Source organism: Lithobates pipiens, unplaced genomic scaffold (genome assembly GCF_037356315.1).
Source record: "Lithobates pipiens isolate NorthernLeopardFrog02 unplaced genomic scaffold, aLitPip1_a1.2 Scaffold_13, whole genome shotgun sequence".
In the NCBI taxonomy this organism is placed as follows: Eukaryota; Metazoa; Chordata; class Amphibia; order Anura; family Ranidae; genus Lithobates; species Lithobates pipiens.
This window is the reverse complement of record NW_027507718.1, coordinates 297,111,624-297,138,638: the sequence shown is the minus strand read 5'-3', so window position 1 is coordinate 297,138,638 and position 27,015 is coordinate 297,111,624. Positions and strand designations below refer to the sequence as shown.

Genomic DNA, 27,015 nt, shown 5'->3' with positions numbered 1-27,015 from the left:
GGTGGTCGCTGGCTTTCTAATAAGCCTTTTACCTCACTGTGGTGACGAGTATCACGCGGCAAGCATTTGATCCAGGCTTCATATCTCACGTGGGATCTTTTTCATTAAATTCCAGCCATTAATGAACTTTTTCACATTCGCATTGTTGAATGATTTATTATTTGGCACTTTATATGTTACTGCACTTTATGATATAATGTGTGTATCTATGTATTGTGTTGGTCACATATAATGATAATAATCGTTATTGTATAGTAGTCATAGCTACTTTTGCACATCTGCACTATAGCTATTATATGCTATATTCACATTTGTGTTATTTTGAATTGTATTTTTAGCTCTGCATTTTATATTTTCACATATAAAATATATATGTACTTACACTATTTACATGCTAATACTAAGCAATTTCTCTTAGTAAAGACGTTTTTTTTCCCCATCGCTTCCATTAGTTTTGTCCATTAGTGTTTGTTCAACAAACTGACATATTGCTACTAGCATATTAACAGCCTATTAAAAATATATGACTTTTAAAAATAAATATACGTGTATCTACAGTTCCTTGAAAAAATATTCATACACCTTGAAATTTTCCACAGTTTGTCATGTTACAACCAAAAACGTAAATGTATCCTATTGGGATTTTATGTGGTAGACTAACACAAAGTGGCACATAATCGTGAAAGGGAAGGAAAACGATTAATGGTTTATACATTTTTTGCAAATATGTGAAAGTGTGGTGTGCATTTGTATTCAGCCCCCAGCCCAACCCCCCCGAGTCAATATTTTGTAGAACCACCTTTCACTGCAATTACAGCTGCAAGTGTTTTTGGGGATGTCTCTACCAGCTTTGCACATCTAGAGAGTGAAATTTATGCCCATTCTTCTTTACAAAATAGCCCAAGCTCTGTCAGATTGCATGGGGAGGGTCTGTGATTAGCAATTTTCAAGTCTTGTCACAGATTCTCAATTGGATTTACAGTATCTCACAAAAGTGAGTACACCCCTCACATTTTTGGAAATATTTTATTATACCTTTTCATGTGCCAACCCTGAAGAAATGACACGTTGCTACAATATAAAGTAGTGAATGTACAGCTTGTATAACGGTGTAAATTTGCTGCCCCCTCAAAATAACTAACTAAACACACAGCCATTAATGTCTAAAGCACTGGGAACAAAAGTGAGTACATCCCTAAGTGAAAATGTCCAAATTGGGCCCAAAGTTTCAATATTTTGTGTGGCCACCATTGTGTTCCAGAACTACCTTAACCCTCTTGGGCATAGAGTTTACCAGAGCTTCACAGGTTGCCACTGGAGTCCTCTTCCACTCCTCCATGATGACATCATGGAGCTGGTGGATGATAGAGACCTTGTGCTCCTCCACCTTCCATTTGAGGATGCCCCACAGATGCTCAATAGGCTTTAGGTTTGGAGACATGCTTAGCCAGTCCATCACCTTTACCCTCAGCTTCTTTAGCAAGACAGTGGTCGAGGTAGTTTTGGGGTCGTTATCATGTTGGAATACTGGCATGCTGCCCAGTCTCTGAAGGGAGGGGATCATGCTCTGCTTCAGTATGTCACAGTACATGTTGCTATTTTTGGTTCCCTCAATGAACTGTAGCTCCCCAGTGCCGGCAGCATTCATGCAGCCCCAGACCATGACACTCCCACCACCATGCTTGGCTGTAGGCAAGACACACTTGTCTTTGTACTATTCACCTGGTTGCCACTGTACACACTTGACATCATCTGAACCAAATAAGTTTATCTTGGTCTCATCAGACCACAGGACATGGTTCTAGTAATCAAAGTCCTTAGTCTGCTTGTCTTTAGCAAACTGTTTGTGGGCTTTCTTGTGCATCATCTGTAGAAGAGGCTTCCTTCTGGGACGACAGCCATGCAGACCGATTTGAGTGTTCAGCATATGGTCTGAGCACCGACAGGCTAACTCCCCACCCCTTCAACCTCTGCAGAAATGCTGGCAGCACTCATACATCTATTTCCTAAAGACAACCTCTGGATATTACGCTAAGCACATTCACTCAAATTGTTTGGTTGACCGTGGTGAGGCCTGTTCTTAGTGTTACCTGTCCTGTTAAACTGCTGTATCATCTTTGCCACTGTGCTGCAGCTCAGTTTCAGGGTCTTGGCAATCTTCTCATAGCCTAGGCCATCTTTATGTAGAGCAACAATTATTTTTTCAGATCCTCAGTAAGTTCTATGCCACGAGGTGCCATGTTGAACATCCAGTGACCAGTATGAGAGAGTGAGATAACACCAAATTTAACACACCTGCTCCCAATTCACACCTAAGCCCTTGTAGCACTAACGAGTCACATGACACCGGGGAGGGAAAATGGCTAATTGGGCCTATTTTGGACATTGTCTCTTATGGATATACTCACTTTTGTTGCCAGCGGTTTAGACATTAATGGCTGTGTGTTGAGTTATTTTAAGGGACCATCAAATTGACACTGTTATACAAGCTGTACACTCACTACTTTACATTGTAGCAAAGTGTCACTTCTTCAGTGTTGTTACATGAAAAGATATAAAGAAATATTTACAAAAATGTGAGGGGTGTACTCACTTTTGTGAGATACTGTAGGTCTGGGCCATTCTAACACATGTATATGCTTTGATCTAATCCATTCCATTGTAGCTCTGGCTGTATGTTTAGGGTCGTTGTCCTGCTGGAAGGTGAACCTCCGCCCCAGTCTCAAGTCTTTTGCAGACTCTAATGCTGTGTACACACGGTTTAACTTTCCTGCAGAAAAAGTCAGACGGAATCATTTCATCGGACATTCCGATCGTGTGGGCTTCATCTGACTTCTTCTTGCCACTCTTCCATTAAGGCAAGATTTGTACAGTGAACGACTAATAGTTGTCCTGTGGACTGATTCTCCCAACTGAGCTGTGGATCTCTGCACCATGGGCCTCTTGGCTGCTTCTCTGATTAATGCTCTCCTTGCCTGTCAGTTTAGGAGGACGGTCATGCCTTGGTAGGTTTGCAGTTGCAGCCATACTCTTTCCATTTTTAGATGATGGATTGAACAGTGCTCTGTGAGTTGCTCAAAGCTTGGGATATTTTTTTATTACCTAACCCTGCTTTGAGCTTCTCCACAACTTTATCCCTGACCTGTCTGGTGTGTTCCTAGGCCTTCGTCATGCTGTTTGTTCGCTAAAGTTCTTTAACAAACCTCTGAGGGCTTCACAGAACAGTTATATTTATACTAAGATTAAATTACACACAGTTGGACTCTATTTACTAATTAGGTTACTTCTGAAGGCAATTGGTTCCACTAGATCAGTGATGGCGAACCTTGGCACTCCAGATGTTTTGGAACTACATTTCCCATGATGCTCAGGCACTCTGCAGTGTAGTTGAGCATCATGGGAAATGTAGTTCCAAAACATCTGGAGTGCCAAGGTTCGCCATCACTGCACTAGATCAATGCTTCTCTGCTCCATTTCCCAGGACCCACTAACAGGACAGATTTTAAGTATTACCTTAGGGAGATGCAGACTAGAATCCTGCAATCACTGAGCAGCAAATTATATCACCTGTGATGTATTACAGTGCAAACCTGGCCTGCTGTTAGTGGGTTCCGAGTACAGGAGTACAGGAGTTGATAACCACTGTACTAGATACCTGCTTGCCTTGCAGCGGGTGGGGGGTCCGATCGGACCCCCTCCCGCTGGTTGCGGCAGTCCGTTTCGCTTCAGGAGTGATCCGGGATGAGGGGATGGCCATTGGTTTCTGGCCATCCCCTCTCGATCGCTCCTGGCGAATGAGAAGCTTCCTCCCGCTGTGTATAGTAAACACAGGCAGGGAGGAAGTGATGTCATTCTCCTCGGGGCGGTCTTATTGACCGGACTACGAGGAGAAAGTGAAAGTAAGTGCACCAACACTACACTGACATGTAGGCACACATAGGCACACAAACCTCCCCCGATAAACCCTTTCACAAGCGATCACCGTATAAGTGCCACTGGTGACGCTGGTTAGCCAGTTAGTTATTTAGGTTCCCCGTCAGGTTTTTATATAGCGCCAGGGACCCCCATTCACTACCTAATAAAGATTTTAACCCCCTGATTGCCCCTAGTTAACCCTTTCACCAGTGATCACATAAGTGTTACGGGTGACTCTGGTTAGTTTGCTTTTTATAGCATCAGGGCACCCACCATTTATTACCCAATAAAGGTTTAACCCCCTGATCACCCGGAGGGTGATATCAATTAGGTTTTAGGGTCAGGGTCTGCGTCGCCCCAGGCAGCGCTAGGTTAGTGCCAGCACCGCTAACACCCACGCGCAAAGCATACACCTCCCGTAGTGGTATAGAATCTGAACAGATCAATATCTGATCTGATCAGATCTATACTAGCGTCCCCAGCAGTTTAGGGTTCCAAAAAAACGCATTGTTAGCGGGATCAGCCCAGATACCTGCTGGCACCTGCGTTTTGCCCCTCCGCCCAGCCCACCCAAGTGCAGTATCGATCGATCACTGTCACTTACAAAACACTAAACACATAACTGCAGCGTTCGCAGAGTCAGGCCTGATCCCTGCGATCGCTAACAGTTTTTTTTTGTAGCATTTTATATTTAAATCCGGAAGGCAGTGCTTGGTTTTTGGGGTCCCGTACGTGGCTAGACTCCCAAAAAGTCCCCCACATGTGGTATCCCCGTACTCGGGAGAAGCAGCAGAATTTATTTTGAGGTGTAATTTCACTTATGCCCATAGCATGTGTGAGCAATATATCATTTAGTGAGAACTTTGTGCAAAAAAAAAAAAAAAAAACATTTTAATATTCCTGCAACTTGTGGCAAAATATTAAATATTTCATGGACTCTCAGTAAATAGCTTGGGGTGTCTACTTTCCAAAATGGGGTCATTTGGGGGGGGTTGTGCTATTTTGGCTGTGATAGGTAGTGAGGAGTGAAATCAAAAATTTGCACCCTTAGAAATCCTGAAGGCAGTGATTGGTTTTCGGGGTGCCGTACGCGGCTAGACTCCCAAAAAGTCCCACATATGTGGTATCCCCGTACTCAGGAAAAGCAGCAGAATATATTTTGGGGTGCAATTCCACATATAACTATGGCATGTGTGAGCAATATATCATTTAGTGACAACTTTTTGTAAACTTTTTTTTTTTTTTGTGTCATTATCACTTGGGACAAAAAAAATATATTCAATGGGCTCAACATGCCCCTCAGCAATTTCCTTGGGGTGTCTACTTTCCAAAATGGGGTCATTTGGGGGGGGGGGTTTGTACTGCCCTGCCATTTTAGCACCTCAAGAAATGAGATAGGCAGTCATAAATTAAAAGCTGTGTAAATTCCAGAAAATGTACTCTAGTTTGTAAACGCTATAACTTTTGCGCAAACCAATAAATATACGCTTATTGACATTTTTTTTACTAAAGACATGTGGCTGAATAAATTTTGCCCTAAATGTATGACTAAAATTGAGTTTATTAGATTTTTCTTATAACAAAAAGTAGAAAATATCTTTTTTTCTCGAAATTTTCGGTCTTTTTCCATTTATATCGCAAAAAGTAAAAATCGCAGAGGCAATCGAATACCATCAAAAGAAAGCTCTATTTGTGGGAAGAAAAGGACGCAAATTTCGTTTGGATACAACATTGCATGACCGTGCAATTACCAGTTAAAGCAGTCCAGTGCGAAATTGTAAAAAGACCTCTGGTCTTTAGGCTGACAATTGGTCCGGGGCTGAAGTGGTTAAATACCACCAAAATGCTATTCGTGGAAAACAATTATATAAATTAAATTTATATATAGTGTTGCATGACCACGCAATTTTCAGTTAAAGTAATACAGTGCCATATCACAAAAAATGGCCTAGTCATGAAGGGGGGTAAATCTTCCAGAGGTCAAGTGGTTATTGTGCCACTGTCCAGACCTTCAGCAAACAAACTGCCTCTTGCTACAGACAAATATTACTAATATTGGCTCATTAGTCCAGAGCACCTGCTGCCATTTTTCTGCACCCCAGTTTCTATATTTTTGTGCCTAGTTGAGTCACTTAGCCTTGCTTCCACATCTAAGCTATTGGTTTTTGGCTTCAGTTATTTTATTAAGCCCGTTTCTGGCCAGACTTCTCCTGGCAGTAGGTGATTGTATCTGGGTCCCACTAGTTTCCGCCAGTTCTGTGCTGATGGCACTGCTGGACATATTCTGATGTCAAAGGGAAGTAAGCATGATGTGTCTTTCATCTGCTGCGTTAAGTTTTCTTGGCTGACCGGTGCTTCTGCAGTCCTCAACGTTGCCCGATCAATGGTGTCCTTGATGCTGGGAAATACAGGTAGATACTTATCCATCATCCCATATGATCAGTGAGGCATGTGATTGGCCCCAAATTTATTCTGCAGCAGGACAATTACCCCAAATATATAGTAAATTTCATTAAAGAGGAAGTAAACCCTCATAAAAAAACAAAAATAAAAAAACCCTGCAAGACAAAGGCATAATGAGCTAGTATGCATAGCATACTAGCTCATTATGTATTACTTACCCGAGAACGAAGCCCCCTCAGCGGTCCACATCTCCCCCCTCTTGCCGCCGTCATGTCATCCTGGAGTTACTCTCGCATGCACACGGGAGCTTCCGGTAACGGCACGCAGACTGAAGCAACTGCACATAGGTGCCGTTGCTTCAGTTTGCCCCAGTGTGCATGTGCCGATGACATCGGCACATGCAGGCGACAGGGGATATCTCCTAAACTGTGCAGATTTAGGAGATATCTTGGACAGCTACAGGTGATGCCAGACTTTCCAGCAGAAAAGGTCAGACGGTCTTCCTGACGGACTTTCGACAGAGTTACGTCAGACTTCCGAACGAATGGACTTGCCCACACATGAACAGACTAAAGCCTGTTCAAAAGTCAACTTGTTTTGAACGTGATGACTTACGACGGGACTATAAAAAGGAAGTTCAATAGCCAGTAGCCAATAGCTGCCCTTGCGTCGTATTTGGTCCATCGGACCAGCATACAGACGAACGGTTTTCCTGATAGAATTTGAGCCTGTCGGACAGGATTGAAACATGTTCTATTTCTAGGTCCCTCTGATTTTTTTTAAAGAAAAACTATTGGACTATCCCACACATGATCGGACTATCAGACAAAATGATTCCGTCGGACCTAGTCTGCCAGAAAATCTGGTCATGTGTACACGGCATTAATGCTAAAGGTAAGCCTTAATATAGGCTTACCGGTAGCATAAAGTTGTAAAAAAGGGTTTACAACCACTTTAAGAACTACTTCAGTGAAAATAAGAAGGAGTCCTGGAAGTAATGGTTTGGCCCCCACAGAGCCCTGATCTCAACATCATCTAGTCTGTCTCTGATTACATGAAGAAACAGAAATACTTGAGGCAGCCTACATCCATAGAAGATCTGTGATTAGTTCTCCAAGATGTTTGGAACAACCTACCTGCCGAGTTCCTTAAAAGACTGTGTGCAGAAGCACTGTAGTCACAACAAATATTGATTTGAATTCGATTTTTCTTCTGTTCGCTCACTTTTGTAGTTAATAAAAATAAACAATTAACTTTAACTTTAAGGCATTTCTTCACACCTGCCTAAAACTTTTGCACAGTACTGAAAAAGTATTAAAGTTGTATAGCTGGTAAACTGTGGCCCCATTAAGAATACTGCCTATATTACGCTCGCAACCCCTATATATTGGCTTATGCTGCTCTACAAATTGACTTATGAGGTGTCAAGGAAAGTTTTCTGAAATTTTGGGGCCATGGCTAGATACCCAAAATGCCTTGCTACATTTAATCTCTGACTCTGTACCATAGGTTCTCTTTAAAGTCTGATTGCGTCTTTGCATATATATCACTTATTGTCCCTTATTGTGCTTGAGGTTGGAGTGCTCCTATAACATAATAGGTCAACCGATGTAATCGTACCATCTGTAGTATCTTTATTTGGTTTGAACTTCAGGTGAACAGACTATTAAGAATCTCATAATTGTGCAGATATTGCCATAATCGTTATTGTTTGCTCTGGTCTTTTGTTTTCTGTCTCTTTGGTTTCGTTATTTGTGAAACTTTGGATATCTGCATTTATATAGTGAATATTGGATTTTTGAAACACGTTTACGCTCCGATTTTATAGTTACTGTTGTTGGCTTCTGTGTATATTTTTGGTTACAAATTTGGAAATGCTTTTGTACTTGGATGTCCTTCTTGTATGCAGGTTTTTCCAATAAACCGAGTTTAAAAAGAAAAACAATGGCAACTGCAACTACTATACATCAGTGGCTTATATATAGGGGTTGCGGAGGTCACAGCTGTAACTGCACCTGTGCCCCTGGGTGGCCTAAGAAGGACCCCTGCTGCCAATTGGATTGTGCTTCAGCTTGGCAGCCTTGTCCTTTATTATTGATGAGGGGGTCTGGTACTCAAGCAAAGTCATGTAGAGAGAATGGTGCTAGCAGTAATAAGCTGTATATATGTTTTGTTGTTTTCAGGATGGGTGTGGGCAATTTTACATTTTGTTTTCTGCAGCATTCCTCCAAAAAACAATTTCTACAAAGAGATAACAGGTTTTTCCTGTGCAATAAAAATCAACACTGATGTATATCTGTGTGGTGAGGGAAACCTAATTCAGAGTGTTGTGGATCAATCTGCTGAACAAGGCTTAATGCACATGGGCACAATCACCCATGTGGGGTAAAGACGCTACAGTTTACAGGATATCCTGTAGCTGCGTACAGCCGCCATAGACATTAGTGGGTGAAGGAGGCTGTACGTAATGTTCCGAATACACACTGTCTGCGTACAGCCACCTTCACCCATTAATGTCTATGGCCAGCTGTACACAGCTACAGGATGTCCCGGACACCAGATATATAGAGCATTCTTACACTTCACAAACCAATGTGCCCATGTGCATGAAGCCTAAGCCCTTGTACACACGGTCGGAGATTCCGACGGAATGTGTCCTATCGGATCGTTTTGTCGGATATTCCGACTGTGTGTGGTCTGCATCGGACTGTTTTCCGTCGGAATATCCAACGGACCAAGTTTTTACAAATTGCCGGTAAAATTTTCTGACAAAATGCTCCGATCGGACATACTCTGATCATGTGTAGCCTACTTCGATGGACAAAGTGCCATGCATGCTCAGATCAAATTCCTAGACCAAAGCTATTGGCTACTAGCCTGAACGTAGTCCCGTCATAACGAAATAACATCATCACATTATGTACAATCGGATTTTCCGACAACTAAGTCCGACCATGTGTATGCAACATCACTTCCAGACCTCTTCCGGAATTAATCCGTCGGAATTACTCAGACGGATTTGGTTGTCGGAATCTCCGACCGTGTGTACAAGGGCTTAGAGAGTAAAATAAACAGAAATTCACCATTTGTGAATAATATTAAGGCTACATGCCCCCGGCCTTTTTAAAAAATGGGCTGTAAAGCCAGTACAGATGCCAGGAAAAAAGCGGCATTAAAAATGCAATTTTATCTGCATTTACATTACTCCGCTCTGGCTTTCACCTTCGTTTCTCTGTCTCTATTTAAAATCAACGGTTTCCTATGGGAGCCCACTGATTTGAATAGAGGTTGCAACAGAAGTCAGATCAAGAGGATCCGACTTGCAGTGCGCCTTGTGTGCTGAGAATCTTGAGGGGGGAAAACAGCAAAAATTTGAAAAGAAATTAGTGTGAAGTCCCTCCCCCCCAGGACGATACCAGACACTTTTGTCTGATATGGATCTTAAGGGGAACCCCCACACAAAAAAAATGGCATGGGAGTCCCCCCAAGATCCATACCAGACCCTTATCCGAGCACGCAGCCCGGCAGGTCAGGAAAGGGGGGACGAGCGAGCACCACCCCCTCCTGGACCATACCAGGCCACATGCCCCCAACATGGGGGGTTGGTGCTTTGGGGCAGGAGGTGCCCTGCGCCCCCCACCCCAAAGCACCTTGTCCCTATGTTGATGAGGACAAGGGCCTCTTCCCGACAACCCTGGCCATTGGATGTCAGGGTCTGCGGGTGGGGGGATTATTGGAATCTGGGTGCCCCCATAAATAAGGGGGCCCCAGATCCCGGCCCCCACCCTATCTTAAAGAGTATGGGGTACATCGTACCCCTCCCCATTCACCTGGAGAAAAAATGTAAAAAAAAAAAACACACTACACAGGTTTTTAAAGTAATTTATTAAGCAGCTCCGGGGGTCTCTTCTGACTTTTCCACTCTCTCCGGCCTCTTTTCCGTGCTCTCCGGCCTCTTCTCCGCTCTCCGTCCTCTTCTCCGCTTTTTGGCCTCTTCTCCCGCTGTCCGGTGTCTTCTGCCGGGCTCCTGCGCTATCTTCTGCTCTTTTGCTAGTGGTTGCTGGTCTTTTCCATTGTCTTCTTCCCTCTTCTCTTCTTTAATTGTTGACTCAACGCTCTCTCCCGCTGTAATTCCTTGTGCGCATTGCGCAATGACTTTTATAGGCATGGAGCGGGGTCACCGGGTGATGTCATCCGGTGGCCCTGCCCCTTATGACATCACAGTCCCATCAAAAGCTCGCTTGCACCCCCTTTCCTGACCTGCCAGATTGCGTGCTCGGATAAGGGTCTGATATGGATCTTGGGGTGGGCCCCCATGCCATTTTTTTTGGTGCGGGGGTTCCCCTTAAGATCCATACCAGACCGAAGGGTCTGGTATTGTCCTGGGGGGGAAACCTCACGCAAATGTTTTTTTAAATTTTTGCTGGTTTCAACCATCAAGACTTTCAGCACACAAGGCACACCTCAAGTCGGATCCTCTTCATCTGACTTCTGATGTGACCCCTATTCAAATCAATGGGCTCCCATAGGGAACCATTGATTTTTAATAGAGACAGAAATGCCATTTACAGCTCAAAAATGCCATGGTGGGCATGAGGCCATAGGCCAGTGATGGCGAACCTTGGCACTCCAGATGTGATGGAACTACATTTCCCATGATGCTCATGCACTCAGCAGTGTAGTTAAGCATCATGGGAAATGTAGTTCCAAAACATCTGGGGTGCCAAGGTTTGCCATCACTACCATATGCTAACATGGAGAGGCGTTTTTAAGATGCAAAAAATGCTCAAAAAAGCGGCTGTAAAAACGTCTGTGGGCATGAGGCCTAAGAGCTCGCTTAGAACATATGCTTTCTTATTTTATGTTTGCTGGACCTTTAAGAAAGGCCTTCCATACTGAATACTTTAAACACACCCTGTCACATTAGATGTAGATTTCTGATAATCTGATACATTAGTATTCCCTGGTGCCTTCATGGAAGCCGAGTGTTGGGATAATGATATTACCGATATGGGATCCAGATGCTACCATTGTGGGCTATTATTTCTTCATGAATGTTTTAGTGCAGGGGCTTATTATGTCCAACCAATTTGTTACCCAAGATGTTACTTAATTTTCCGTAACTACAATTGTCTCCAGCTGCCTTGAATTTCTTGCCTTAAACCAGATTTGTTACTAGTATAGAAATAATAGTGCAATAGATCTTGGAAGGCTGGATGGCTTGTCTGCTGGGAATGACCTCTAACCTTTTTCAGCGTGTGAGTTTACTAACCTTTGTTGTAGACATGCATCCTTTGCCAGATAGAATTTGCACAATAGTGACACCCACTGGGCAAGTTAAACCTCTTCTGCTGTTTGGTAGAAATGTTTTACTGATTCTCATAACTACGGTACGTACGTATAATGCTGATCCTCATCACTAGGTGAAATTCCTTATTTTCAATTCTCTTCCACTAGTTACTAAGGATGCTTGGGACACACTTTTAACCATGGATTCCATTAATGCACAGATGTGTAACATGCATGCGCAAAACATGCAAGTTAGTGGTAATAAACTTCCAATCATGTTACAAATTCCCAATTCAGCTTGTCTTTTAACCTGTAATAATGGCTGTATTAGCTGACCTGGCTACACCCTGCCCTTCTTGTTTGCAAGCTTTTATAATCCTCCTTACCTCGAGAGAGTTACGTGGTTAAGGAAGAAATACTACTGCAGGAAAGATATGCTGCTGATAAAGGGACATACTGTTGGGGTTGGGATATGACACTGTGAGATGGATATGTTGCTGGAGGAGGAATATGCTGCTGGAGGAGATATACACGTGTAAGAAATATTCAGCTGGGGGGATTATATATTGTTAATATAGAGAAATATGCAGTGTTATTTAAAGATGTTTTTATGGGTCGACATACTTTTTAGGAGTTATTCTAAAGGTTTGGAGTTTGGGTCTACTATTCAAGAGGAAGTAAACTCTCCCACTCTGATGCTACTTTTCATTTAGTCCATTATAATAAGTAATTATCAAACTATAGCCACTGTAATCCAGCCCAAATCGCATATTACTTACCATTTAAAGAAACTTTAAAAAATGTGTTTCCAGGGGTTAGGCAGTGCCATCTTAAGTATTGTTTTCTGAGTCCACAGTGGAGTGTATTCCAGCCCTTACATTGAGCACTCCCTGTACTGTTAACAAAGCCTCCTTCTCAATCCAATATTTCTATGACAACCCTACTTCCCTATTCATAGCTGACTTGTTTTATTTCATAGTAATTACTTGAGCCGATTATCTAGTGTTTGCCTGTTTCAGTCTTTTCAGCTTCAGCTGATAAGACTGCAGTAATGCTGTCCGATGCCCAGATTTACACTGCATGTGATGGTCACATGAGGTGTAGGAGGAAGCTCTCAGTCTCCTGGGATTTCAGTGTTGTGTGCCGTAGGAAGTCCTGATAATAGATAGACAAGTAAACAGAGTGTGCTGTAAATCAGGGGAGATCTGGGCATGCTCAGTGACATCATTCTTAAGAACAAAAAGGATTACAACAACACTAAGCAAGTAAGGAGATATCTACAAGCAGTGTTCATTAGGGGTTTTATGCTAATTTACATGGGACAAAGATGTGGGGGAGAGTTTAAAACCACTTTAAGCTATTAAAGGTGGAAGCTTTCAGGATGCCCTAGATGCCTTCATCAGTCTTTATACAATTCTGAAAATGTAAGTAACAAGAAAGTAGCGCTAAATCATAATTACTAATGATGCAATGATGCATCTATATAATAAATACAAAGAAAGCGGCATGTGCTTAGGAATTCAGAGCTGTGTTGTCATGTCAAAGAGGAAGATGGAGTAATCCTGATGGGACATGTGTCTGCTGTCTGGAGTCTTCCTGATCAAAGTGATTTAATGTGATGGGACACTGGATTCGGGAGGAAGCTCATCTATATGGCATCACTCGGTGGTGTATGAACAAGAAATTTGGAGTATGGGGACACTCATGTGAAGTGGAATGTGGATTCAATTTTTGAACTTTATTGCATAAACACATCTTTAGAACCTATGCTTTGTTTGGTTCTTATGGACTAATTTTACTTTGTCACGTTTTCACTTTTATTTGGCATATTTGCACTTTGTACAACTTTTTTCAATTTCTTTGTATTTTTTTATTATTTATTATATAGATGCACCATTGCATCATTAGTAATTATGATTTAGCTATACTTTCTTGTTACTTATATTTGCTTGCTGTTGGTGTCCCAATTGCTTGAGCAGCTGCTTTATCATTTATTTAGCACTATATGCTCCAGCACAGATTTTTATATATTTGATTGCTTTTTAATTCTGTAAATGGTTTTGAATCCTACATATTTATACACAGAAGTACAAGGAATAAGCAATGAGATATAAATATTCGAAGAAAAACAACTATTTGTTCTTCACAAATTTGAGTGGTAAAGGGTTCTTGATAGGGGTAAGAGTTTGGAAGTCTTAAGCCTGGTACACACAGGCCGAATATCAGTCAGTATTGGCAGGTTCAACAAGACCATGTGTACATCAGCCTGTATGTCAGAAGCCGGCCAAACAACTGGCTTCTGTTGAACAGGCATGCTGCAAAATCGCCAACCAATAAGAGCTGGCAGCCAATGGCTAGTCCTCCTATCTGAACACAATAGCTTAGCTGAGAGATCGCTGTACTAATATTGGATAGTTAGTACAGCAAGCTCCTCAGTTTCTTTTTCATTCAGCCACCTGGGTTGAACGAAAAAAAAATCAGTGGGGGATATTTACGAAAGCCAAATCCACTTTGCACTACAAGTGCAAACTACAAGTGCAAAGTGCACTTGAAATTGCACTGAAAGTGCACTTGGAAGTGAGGTCGCTGTAAATCTGAAGGGTAGATCTGAAATGAGGGGAAGCTCGGCTGATTTTATTATCCAATCATGTGCAAGCTAAAATGCTGTTTTTTATTTTCCTTGCATGTCTACCTTGGATCTACAGCGACTGCACTTTGCACTTGTAGTTTGCACTTGTAATGCAAAGCGGCTTTGCCTTTCGTAAATAACCCCCAGTGTGTGCCAGGCTTCATTGGGGTAGTTGACACAGAGATAAGGAATCTATGAAGCTTCATTGTTGGCGGAGGATTTGGTCCCGTCAGCAAAGAGTCCTGGTACTGAATTTTGCACACAATATCAGGTATGTCACATTTTAGGATCTACAGCAAAAAGTACCTGTAAACTGTACTCTTGCTGTGATCCTTGTATTGGTTCCCTATTAGTGCTATGGATATGTATGCAAGTATCACATACTCTATTCTAGGGGGCTTTTGTTTCTTTAAGCTTGTGCTGACTATTGTTTCTAGTACAGCATATTTTCTTCTTCATCCATATAGTACCTCATAGTACCCTCGCAGTTGCATAGAATGCATTTTGGTGAAAAACCCTGTGTAGTGAACTATCTCCCCAGAGCCCGCCTTTTACTTACCTGAACCCGATTATTCCTCACCCTCACCCACTCGCTCCAGTTGGTGTCTCAGGTCCTGATTAGATAGATTCATAGCAGTGCAGCCATTGGCTACAAATCCAGTGTCGTGGGAGCTGGGGGACAGAGCCGAGTCCTGCTGTCTGTGTCAACGGCCACAGCAGCAGGACATCTTAACTTACCCGCACGGGTTCCCTGAGAGAGAGTGCTTTTTTTCCGATGGGGCACTGGAGAAGAGGAGGCACCAGGAGCTCCAGGACCCCAGAAGAGGAGGATTGGGGCCATTCTGTGTAAAACCAACTGCACAGAGGAGGTAAGTATGACATGTTTGTTTAAAAAAAAAAAACGTTTACATATCCTTTAATAACAATCCCCATTTTTATCTCTCAATCTCCAACAGCTTTAGACCTCTGTTTTTAGTGACATTGGATCATCAAAACATTCATGTGCATAAACTTCTTAAAGTGGACCTTCTCTCAAAAAGACAATTTGGGTTTGTACTGGAGGACAGCATTTCCTCCTCTCTTGCCTAGGTGAGGATGGCGCTGTGCAGATGTACTGAAGGGCTCTATCGGGCTTTGGGACCCGGCAGAGACCTTCAGCACATCTACCCATACATAGGTTTCCAAGTGCAAGTGGACAAGGACAGCGCAGTGAAGGAGTACCAGCAGCTCCTTCACTGTGCATTTGTGAGCTGAGTTTAGCGTGTATGCAGATGTGCCAAGGGGCTCTACAGGTCCTGAACTTTAGGGCCCTGTTCACATTACGCGATTTGGAATTGCGGGCATAATCACCGGGACTCTGCATGTGACTCCAAATTGCAGCAAAAGGGTGCAACGTGCATTGTGTGCCATTTTTCCTAATGGCTCCCCAAATGTGGTGTGATTCTGTTGTGATTGTTGCACGACAGAATTGTGTGGCAGAATATTCACTGAAAAATCTTCCTAAGCTTGTTGCCTAAAAAAGAGCAGGAGCTTCTCTTGGGTTAAAAATGTGTATAGCATAGTCCATTGAAGTGAATGCCTTATGCATGACATGTGGAAAAGTGTGAAAATCGAGAAGAGGAAGAGCCAGGAGCGCCACGGAGGGACCCCAGAAGAGGAGGATCGGGGCTACTCTGTGCAAAACCAACTGCACAGCGGAGGTAAGTATGATATGTTTGTTTAAAAAAAAGGAACCTTTACAATCCCTTTAATTATCACACGCTCACCTGTCCCAGGAAACAGCTATGTGCTCATCCAAGCCATTGGTTCTCTCCCTCTTCTCTTCCCGGGAACTGGCATTTCAACTGTGGTTACCCAGCTGTGACAGCTTTCGGCTTCACAGCTGGGTGTGCACTGAGCATGCACAAGTCACACTGCACCTCCTGAATGGTTCGGCAGTCTTCTGGGACCTGTGACGTGTCACAGAAGACTGCAGGGAGGGAGGGGGAGAAGAGAACTTCCACTTGGATTGCCCAGGTAATCCAAGCGGATGTGTGAGCAGGTATCTGTCAAATCCCAAAAAATTACATGCCAAATGTGGCATAATATGGGTGAAGGGGTGCTTAAAATGGAACCTCCCCTTTTGGGCGGAGCTCCACTTTAATAGCAGTGTTCACATACTGCGTTTTTATAACATTTAACCACTTCCCGCAAAATAATGTACCTGTACGTCATTTTGAGGGAAGTGGCTGTTCCCGGGGTGATGCCTGCAGTTGCAAGCTTCTCCCCAGTACTGTTTTCTAGAGTGGATGGTCGGCTTTCTGGTGATAACAACTGATGCGGCTCACAAGTAGCGTGAGGGGAGTTGCCTTCTGTCGCTTCGCCCGGGTCTCCTGTTAGGGCCGGAGTCCCTAACAAAGCCGGAATTGGCTTTGTTCGGGCCTCCGATGTAATAACCACAACGTCACTTCCGGTTTACTCGGCAGTCCATAGTATTCAAAAATGCAGATTTTGACATTTTGAATACTTTTAAGTGCAAAGGAGGAATTTGGGGTCTTTTAGACCCCAGATCTCTCCGTAAAGAGTACCTGTCACTGTCTATTACTGTCACAAGGGATGTTTACATTCCTTGTGACAGTAATAAAAGTGCTCAGGTTTTTGTTTTTTAAAAGGGACAGAAAAAGAAAAAAAAAAGAGAATTTTTTTTTTTAAAGCACCTCCCTCCGCACGTGTTCACGCACTAAAGAAAATGCAAACGTAAGTCGTGCCTGCAAATGTAAACAATGTTCAAATCACACATGTGAGGTATCGCAAGAGCAATAGTTGTAGCAAAGACCTCTAAATTGTTAACTGTTAAAACATTTTTAAAGCATCGCTTATGGAGAATTTTAAGTACCGTAGTTTGTCGCCATTCCAGTGTGTGCAATTTTAAACCGTAACATGTTAAGTATCTATTTACTCAACGTAACATCATCTTTCACAATATACAAAAAAATTGAGCTAAATCTACTGTTTCGTTTTTTTTTTATTCAGCAAAGTATATTTTTCCCCAAAAAATCGTGTCTGAAAGACCGCTGAGCAAATACCGCGTGATATTAAATATTGCAACGACCACCATTTTTTTCACCAGAGTCTTTGCTAAAAATATATATGGAAATCTAAAACAGTTCAGACCCCAGCTCCATGACAGAGAGATTCCTGTGTAATACTCTGTGTAATCAAGGTACTAGCGAGGCTGCAGATGGGCACAGTGAGGCTAAAATGGGCACAGTGAGGCTGAAATGGGCACATTGAGGCTGCAGATTGGTACAGTGATGCTGCAGATTGGCACAGTGAGGCTGCAGATGGGCACAGTGATGCTGCAGATGGGCACAGTGAGGCTGCATATGGGCACAGTGAGGCTGCAGATGGGCACACTGAGGCTGAAATGGGCACTGTGAGGCTGAAATGGGCACAGCGAGGCTGCGTCTGGGCACAGCGAGGCTGCATTGTTGGCACAGTGAGGCTGCAGATGGGCACAGTGAGGCTGAAATGGGTGTAATGAGGCTGCAGATTGGTACAGTGATGCTGCAAATTGGCACAGTGAGGCTGCAGATGGGCACAGTGATGCTGTATATGGGTACAGTGAGGCTGCAGATGGGCACACTGAGGCTGAAATGGGCACAGTGAGGCTGAAATGGGCACAGCGAGGCTGCATTGTTGGCACAGTGATGCGGCAGATGGGCACAGTGAGGCTGAAATGGGTGTAATGAGGCTGCATTGATGTGAACTGATGAGGATGAAATGGGCACAGTGAGACTGCATTGATGTGCACTGATAAGGCTGAAATGGGCACAAGGAGGCAGCAGATGGGCAAATTGAGGCTGTATTGATGGCACAGTGAGGCTGCATTGATGGGCACTGATCAGGCGGCAGATGGGCACAGTGAGGCTGCATTGATGGGTACTGGTGAGGCTGCATTGATCACTTGTATCATGTTCGCAGTCACTGACCATCTCTTGTATCATCACAGTATTTATTTTGGATAATCAAACTTATAACTGGCTGGAGAAAGATAAATATCACTTGAAGACAAAGCTGCACTTCAATTCAAGGTGGGGTCTGGAGAGGGGCCAGGAGTGAGGCTGAAGGGGCCCCATCAGGTAGGCTGTATGGGGCCCTGTGATTTCTATAAGCGGCCCTGTTTGTACTATCCAAGTTACAAATAGTAATAATCAACATCTGACTGCAATTTCTTGTCACAAAGCAATAAAGTGGTTCTCGTCGTGAACTGGTTAAGATTTATCTGTCTGTAATAAGCGCAGCTGTGTGTTTTCATACTTCCCATCGTCATCTGTTTGTAAAGACCCATCTCTTGGATACATTAGATTTGCAGAGTTAGTCATTTATATTGGAGAGAATTTTTTTTTTCCCAAGCAGAGGCGTATTATTATTAGCAATGGAGGCTTTCTGTCAGCTCCAGCAAGGCTCACTTATTAGGGCATGGAGATGGGGTTTTTTTTTGCTGAGGCAAAGTGATTGCCATCAGTTATTAGCTATTCAGAAAGTCCTTCTCAGGCTATTCAGTGGAGGTTTTGTAAGAAGTGCTAGATAAGCAGAGATAAGGAAACAAGTTATATAGGGCATCACAAGTCTTTCTGCATGTACCCTCTGCAATCTCCTGGAGGTCCTTTTCAAAGTCAACCTAGAAGTCTTAGATCTTCATAAGAAGACGTACGTTCAGGTTTGTGTCAGTGGTGTTTCCGAAACACAAGGAAGCTTGCACTTAACTTGTCCTGTTCTTCTGAGACTTGTTAGGCATGATGTCAGTAACTTTTAATCAAAATGAAATGATTCACTTTGGTAAAGATTCATTAACCCAAAATATTTATCAAAAAGGTAAAAAATTCCTGCACATCTGCAGCAGTAGAGATTCTTTACAATATGTTCAAATTTGCCAAATAGCTACATACTCTACACTTTCAAGTATACACCCAGCTTGGGAATAAGCATAAATAGCTTAATACAGTTTAGGCTTCATGCACTTGGTTGTAATAAAATCACTGATCATAGACTCCTGGCAGAAAGATCCTGCATTGAAAGTACCAGTATGGTCCATTAAGTGTATGCTTTTAAATGCGTACAGGCGCATAAACATGCACTTGCATTTATACACATCAAATTCTTTTTTTTCCAGGCTAAAATTTCTGTGACAGACAATTTGTAGCTCATTGGTACAAACAGCTTTTTCTGCCCACTTTTATCTAAAAGTAACACAAAATGTTCACATAGATATCTTCTCATGCAGGGGGTGCGCACCATCAATACAATAAACAGACAATATTCAGCCCTGTGGCTCTTTATGCAGCTTTACTGCTCAACTTAGAAGATTTGGTCTTCCTGACCATCAAACACATCCAGTGCTTGTGCACACACACACTGGGGGTAATTTACTAAGATTTACACACCCTATGTATTTTTATGACCATTGTCATCAGAACAGAAATTGAATGGAAATCCAACATTTTACAGATCTCACAGGAACAGAAATAGAGGGGAAATCTTCTAGTGGTGAAACCTGTTCCACTGGCAGCTATCTAAGGGAGATTACCCCTTATTGAAATACATTTACTTTTGCTTTCTGTTGTGTCTTCAGGACAAGAAATAAAGTGAAATCTCCACAGTGAGATGCAGGCAACAGTTACCTGACAAATGTTTTATACCATTCCTACTTAATCTAAAACAACAACAAAAAATTGTTATATATACGTACTTAAAGTTAACCACATGCCGACCAGGCCATAGTCAAAAGACGGCTACAGCGCGGTTGGCTTATTCTGGGAGGGTATCATGGACGCCCTCATAGAATTGCGCTCCTGCACGCCCCCTGGGGCGTGCACCCGGGAATATCCGTAACTGACGGGTTCTCCGGACCCACTGCGTCACGGAACAGGGTAAAGGGCCAATGACAGCGGCCCTCTACCACGTGATCGCTCCATCCAATTGTCAACAAACTGGAGCTTATACGGTACAGCTCCTCCCCTCTCCCCGCACTGATCGGTAGAGTGTGCAAGGAAAGGGGGGAGCTGGGTGCAGCAGCACTGTGGGCTGTCTCTGGAGTGCCCACAGTGCTGATCTGTGCCCATCCATACATGCATTTCTGGCTCATCCATGCTCATACATGCCTCATTTGTGCCCATCTATACTTCATCCATCCCTGGCTCATCCGTGATCCATCCAACCCAGGCTCATCCATGCTCAATCTGTGCTCCATCCCTGGCTCATCCATGCTCCATCCATCCCTGGCTCATCCGTGCTCCATCTATCCGTGCTCATCCATGCTCCATCCATCCCTGGCTCATCCATGCTCCATCTGCCTGTGCTCATCCATGCTCCATCCATCCCTGGCTCATCTGTGCTCATCAATGCTCCATCCATCCCTGGCTCACTCATGCTCATTCATTCTCCATCCATCCCTGGTTCATCCATGCTCCATCTATCCATGCACATTCATTCTCCATCCATGTCTGGCTCATGCGTGCTCCATCTATCCGTGCACATCAATGCTCCATCCATCTGTGGCTCATCCATGCTCCATCCATCCCTGGCTCATACGTGATCCATCTATCCATGCTCATCCATGCTCCATCCATCCCTGGTTCATCCGTGCTCCATCTACCTGTGCTCATCCATGCTCCATCCATCCCTGGCTCATCCGTGCTCATCCATGCTCCATTCGTCCCTGGCTCATCTGTGCTCATCAATGCTCCATCCATCCCTGGCTCACTCGTGCTCATTCATTCTCCATCCATCCCTGGTTCATCCATGCTCCATCTATCCATGCACATTCATTCTCCATCCATGTCTGGCTCATCCGTGCTCCATCTATCCGTGCACATCAATGCTCCATCCATCTGTGGCTCATCCATGCTCCATCCATCCCTGGCTCATACGTGATCCATCTATCCATGCTCATCCATGCTCCATCCATCCCTGGTTCATCCGTGCTCCATCTACCTGTGCTCATCCATGCTCCATCCATCCCTGGCTCATCCGTGCTCATCCATGCTCCATTCGTCCCTGGCTCATCTGTGCTCATTCATTCTCCATCAGTCCCTGGCTTATCCGTGCTCCATCTATCCATGCACATTCATTCTCCATCCATGCCTGGCTCATCCGTGCTCCATCTATCCGTGCACATCAATGCTTCATCCATCCGTGGCTCATCCATGCTCCATCCATCCCTGGCTCATCCGTCATCCATCTATCTGTGCCCATCCATGATTCATCCATCCCTGGCTCACCCATGCTCCATCCATCTCTGGCTCATCCATGCTCCATTCATCCCTGGCTCATCCATGCTCCATTCATCCCTGGCTCATCCGTGCTCCATCCATCCGTGATCATTTATTCTCCATCCATCCCTGGCTCATTGGTGCTTCATCCATCCCTGGCTCATCAATGCTCATCCATGCTCCATCCATCCCTGGCTCATTCGTGCTCCATCCATCTGTGCTCATCCATGCTCCATCCATCCCTGGCTCATCTGTGCTCCATCCATGCTCCATCCATGCTTACCCATGCTCCCCCATGCTCCATTCATCCCCGGCTTATCCGTGCTCATCCATGCTCCATCTGTGCTCATCCATGCTCATCCATATTCATCCACGCTCCATGCGTGCTCATCCATGCCCATCCATGGCTCATTCATGCTCATCCATGCCTCATCTGTGCTCATCTATGCCACAGTAGTGCTCATCCTTGCCACAGACATGCCACATCAATGCTCATCCATGCCACATCAGTGCTTATCCGTGCCACATCCACGCCACATTAGTTCTCATCCATGACGCATCCTTGCCACTAGAGTGCCCATCAGTGTCTCACAAAAGTGTAATAGGTAGTCAAATTAGATTTGAAATGTATGTCCCTGATGATGCTCCCTGCATGATGGGCCTCTGTATGTGGCCAGGCAGTGGAAAAGTCTCCCACATGTGGTACTGCCATGCTCCAGAGGGGTAGCAGAATGTATTTTGAGGTGCCATTTTTGTTATGTACATGCTATGTGTTATAAATATCTTATAAATTGACAACTTTCTGTAAAAAAAAGCTTTCATTTTCTTTCCACATTTTCCAAAAACTTGTGGGAAAAAAAATTACATGTTCAAAAGACTCATTATGCCTTATAGAATATACTTTGGGGTGTTTATTTTCCAAAATGGGGTCGTTTTGTTGATGTTTCTATTGTTCTGGTGCTCCAGGGCCTTCAAAAGTGTAAGAGGTAGTCAAAAAATGAAATGTGTAATTTATGTCCATAGAACGCCTGACAGTGCTCCCTGCATGTTGGACCTCTGTATGTGGTTAGGCTGTGTAAAAGTCTTACACATGTGGTATCGCCAAAATCAGGAGGAGTAGTAGAATGTGTTTTGGGGTATAATTTGGGGTATGCATATGCTGTGTGAGAGAAATAACCGGTTAATAGGACAATTCTGGAAAAAAAAAGAAAAAAAAATCTTCATGTTGCAAAGAATTGTGGGAAAAAAATTACAACTTAAAAAAACTCACAATGCCTCTTACTAAATACCTTGGAATGTCTACTTTCCAAAAAGGGGTCATTTGGGGGTATTTGTACTTTCCTGGCTAGTGTCTCAATAAATGAGACCAAAATTTATGAAGAAAAATTGCTAATTTGCTAAATTTTATAACCGAAACACAGAAACATTCTATTTTTTACACATTTTTAGTTTTTTTTCCATTTATAACGCAAAAAATAAAAAACCCAATGGTGATCAAATACCACCAAAAGAAAGCTCTATTTGTTTGAAAAAAAAGGACAAAAAATTGATATGGATAGCATGTTGCCTGACCGAGTAATTGTCATTCAAAATGTGAGAGCACTGAAAGCTGAAAATTGGTCTGGTTAGGAGGGGGGTTTAATTGCCCAGTGGTCAAGTGGTCAAATAAGACAACAGCTGTTGTGTGGAAGATGTGTGGTAGGTTGTATACTCCAGTATTTTCTGTGATTTTTTTTTACTAACGTGTATGCACAATATTTATTTGTTTTTTTTTCAGCTAACTTTGATTTGATTTTTATAATACAGGGAATATGCTGTAAACCAAATAAATTACATGTATGCCCAGTACGTGGCAAATACCATGGAACCACTGAACATACCCAACGTGTGCAAAGACAAGAGGTTTTGTTGGACAGTAAGTTAATTACATTTTGCTTGTGTCTGGTGGCGTTATTTTGGTTACGTTTTTGTGACATATATATTGTCTTTCTGTAATTAGAGAAATTACTGATACTAAGCAGATAAAAATAGTTTTAGGTGTAAGAACAATCAAAAATTATGGTTTTGTTTTAGACTGACATGGGCTTTTTATAACCTTTAGGCACTAATCGGAGAGATCCACCACTTAGATTGCAGTTCCACCACAACCGTACTTGTAATTTCTCTACTCTCTGGTTTGGCTCTAAAATAAATACTGCAGTAATAATATATAATATATAATGCCATTTTCTCCATGTATTAATGCTGGAAGGGGGGGAGTCTGAGATTTCAGAGGGGAGCTTATATACATGGGGGTGGTTCTTTAGCACCCCTGTTGTGAGTGAATGTATGCTTTTTTTTATCTTTTACACTTTTGTTTCAATTTGAACTATGGATTAAATTTAATCATCTAAAATAAAGGGAGATTGGAAAACCCATGTTATAGCTTACAGTCACTTATACAATGATATCTATATCCAAAAACAAAAATATAATATATTGCAGCTTACCAGTTCTTGGCTGTGATGGTTGTAATATTCCTTTATTTTTTCTTGGTGATACTGCCAGTAACACATTTCTTGTTATAGGGTGACATCACTAACTCATAATACTGTATCAATGTTGGTGCAACCTTGTTACACTAGGATGCTCCCCTGATATGAACAATAAACATATTCTCCATCCCTCATCTCCAGTACATAGTGGGTAGGTGTTTTGTAGTTTACAGAAGATATCTAGCAACACTGATTACATTGTATGAGGCTCCAGTTCAATGCACAGGAAGTTAGGATACTAGAATTCTGCTAGTATCAACAGTTATATTTTTTCATTTGCTGAAAATGTAATTGGAAAAAGGAAAACAAATGAGGCCATCACATCTAAGAACAAATAAACTGCAAAATATTACAATTACGTTATATTTAGATATACTTTAAAGCAGAACTATGGGAAAAAGACATACAGTATCTCAAAAAAGTCAGTACACCCCTCACATTTTGTAAATATTTTATTATATCTTTTCATGTGACAAGACTGAAGAAATTACACTTTGCTACAATGTAAAGTAGTGAGTGTACAGCTTGTATAACAGTGTAAATTTGCTGTTCCCTCAAAATAGCTCAACACACAGCCAATAATGTCTAAACCGCTGGAAACAAAAGTGAGTACACCCCTAAGTGAACATGTCCAAATTGGGCCCAAAGTGTCAATATTTTGTGTGGCCACCATTGTGTTCCAGCACTACCTTAACCCTCTTGGGCATAGAGTTTACCAGAGCTTCACAGGTTGCCACTGGAGTCCTCTTCCACTCCTCCATGATGGCATCAAGTTAGAGACTTTGCACTCATCCACCTTCTGTTTGAGGATGCCCCACAGATGCTCAATAGAGTTTAGGTCTGGAGACATTCTTGGCCAGTCCATCACCTTTACCCTCAGCTTCTTTAGCAAGGCAGTGGTTATCTTGGAGGTGTGTTTGGGGTCGTTATCATGTTAGAATACTGCCCTGTGGCCCAGTCTCCTAAGGGAGGGGATTGTGCTCTGCTTCAGTATGTCACAGTACATGTTGGCATTCATTGTTCCCGCAATGAACTGTAGCTCCTCAGTGCCGACAGCACTCATGCAGCCCCAGACCATGACACTCCCACCACCATGCTTGACTATAGGCAAAACACACTTGTCTTTGTACTCCTCACCTGGTTGCCACCACACATGCTTGACACCATCTGAACCAAATAAGTTTATCTTGTTCTCATCAGATCACAGGACGTGGTTCCAGTACTCCATTCCCTTCGTTTGCTTGTCTTCAGCAAACTGTTTGTGGGCTTTCTTGTGCATCATCATTTTACCTATTGATTCTTCCAGTGGATCCAATAATTTTCCACTTCCTGTAATACAATGACAACTCTGTTTGTTCTGCAGTGAAACCACACAGCAGCATTGTTACCCTGTAGACAGGGTAGACTTTGATGGACATGTAGTTTAGAGGATCTTCAGGAATTACAACAGTTTTAAAAATATCCTGGATTATATGGGGTTAAGTCCAGTGAGGCGTATGCCACCCTGTGAACTTGTTTCTTTTATTAACCAATTGCATTTTTACTGAGTGTCAGGAGTATAGCTATCACTATATTCCCAGTGCTCTGACATAAGAGGTGTGCTCTGCTACACAGTAGCCACACTGCCTACCCCTCCTTCAAGCTGTCCATTCACAGACTATTTCGTATTTTGTAAATGGGTTTGCATAATACAAAGCCTTCCTTTATTCATCAAGAGGAGAGGAGGGGAATGCAAAGGGGCTACAAATGTGGATTCTGCAGCTGTTGTATCAGAGACATGAAAATCCACCAGTGGAGTGCCAGATGTATTCCATAAGTGTACTCCTGGCAGTAAAAATGTAAATAGTAAATAAAAGAAATACTATAAGTTCAGGAGGTGGCATATACCTTTCTGAATCTAATTTCTTATAAGTCAGCAGATTTTTTTTAAGTGCTGCTATTCCTGGAGCTCCACATTGAGTATGTGATGAAAAAACAGCTTCTTTTTCTTTTGGAAAAAAATGTTTAACCCAGATGAATAAAGGCTGACTTTTATAAGCCCCCCTGCCTGTGTTATATTTTTTCCCAACCTCTTGTAACTGACACATTTACTAGACAGCTTCCTATAGGTAAATGTGAAGAAAAACTGAAAGAAAGACATGTAACAAAAAGGAATATATATATTGACTGTTAACATTGCGGGTAATAACCACATACAGTATAATTACCAGAATATTGTATTTTGTGCTATAGTGGTTCTTTACGTATTTGATGAGGTTGTTTCAGTTATTGCCCATATTTAGAACTGAGAACCAAAACATTTGTTTCCCAGTTTTTATTAATTCGCAAGCCTTGTAAGCTCTATGCAATTATGTCATTGCAAAAGACTTCCTGTCTTGTAATTTCCCTAAATTTACTGTGTTAGGAATATAGTACTTTCTCAGAGTTAATGTATTTGCTTAGAGAGCATCCAGATTATTTAAAAGCTTAGTTTTCTGGGAATTGTGTCTTTTAGACTAACCATGCCCAAAATTTACTTCCATTATTCACATATAAGCCTTTTCTATATAAACGCTTCTTGGTTAGTATTGAAAATGTATTTGGTAAAGCTGTCATTTTTTAATGTATTCATTTTTTGACCTACTTGATATTACTTGGAACGTATGTGTACACAAATTCTTTTTTGTTTTGGATTTAGTAGGGACTAGTTAAACAAATTTTAGTTTATGTTTTGCTGTCCTCTTTTGAGATTCCTATTCAAATCCTGTTCTGGAGAAGCACCAGGAAGTGGCAGAACATCTCTACAAAGTAAAGCTAGCCATAGCTGGCAGGAACCAGTCGAATTTCACCTATGGTCAGCCTGGTTGTACTGACGTTGATCTGTTGAGCGATGCCAGTACAACCAGCCTGTCTATTTTTTTTTCCGTACAGTCACTGCTGGCTGATCATTGTATTATGACAGTGGGGAAACCTCCCGCTGTCAGTATACAATAATGCATTGGAAGGAATTCTA

The 27,015-nt window shown here is 42.6% G+C and overlaps 1 protein-coding gene across 4 annotated transcripts in view; it reads left to right on the top strand.

The window, feature by feature from the left end:
- PDE5A (phosphodiesterase 5A) overlaps window positions 1-27,015 on the top strand; it is a 255,717-nt gene that overhangs the window by 160,178 nt on the left and 68,524 nt on the right. For all 4 annotated transcript variants that reach the window (XM_077476828.1, XM_077476827.1, XM_077476826.1 and 1 more), the window contains exon 8: window positions 23,296-23,404. In XM_077476828.1, coding sequence (XP_077332954.1) covers window positions 23,296-23,404 — 109 coding nt within the window. The remainder of the gene's footprint in view (window positions 1-23,295; window positions 23,405-27,015) is intronic.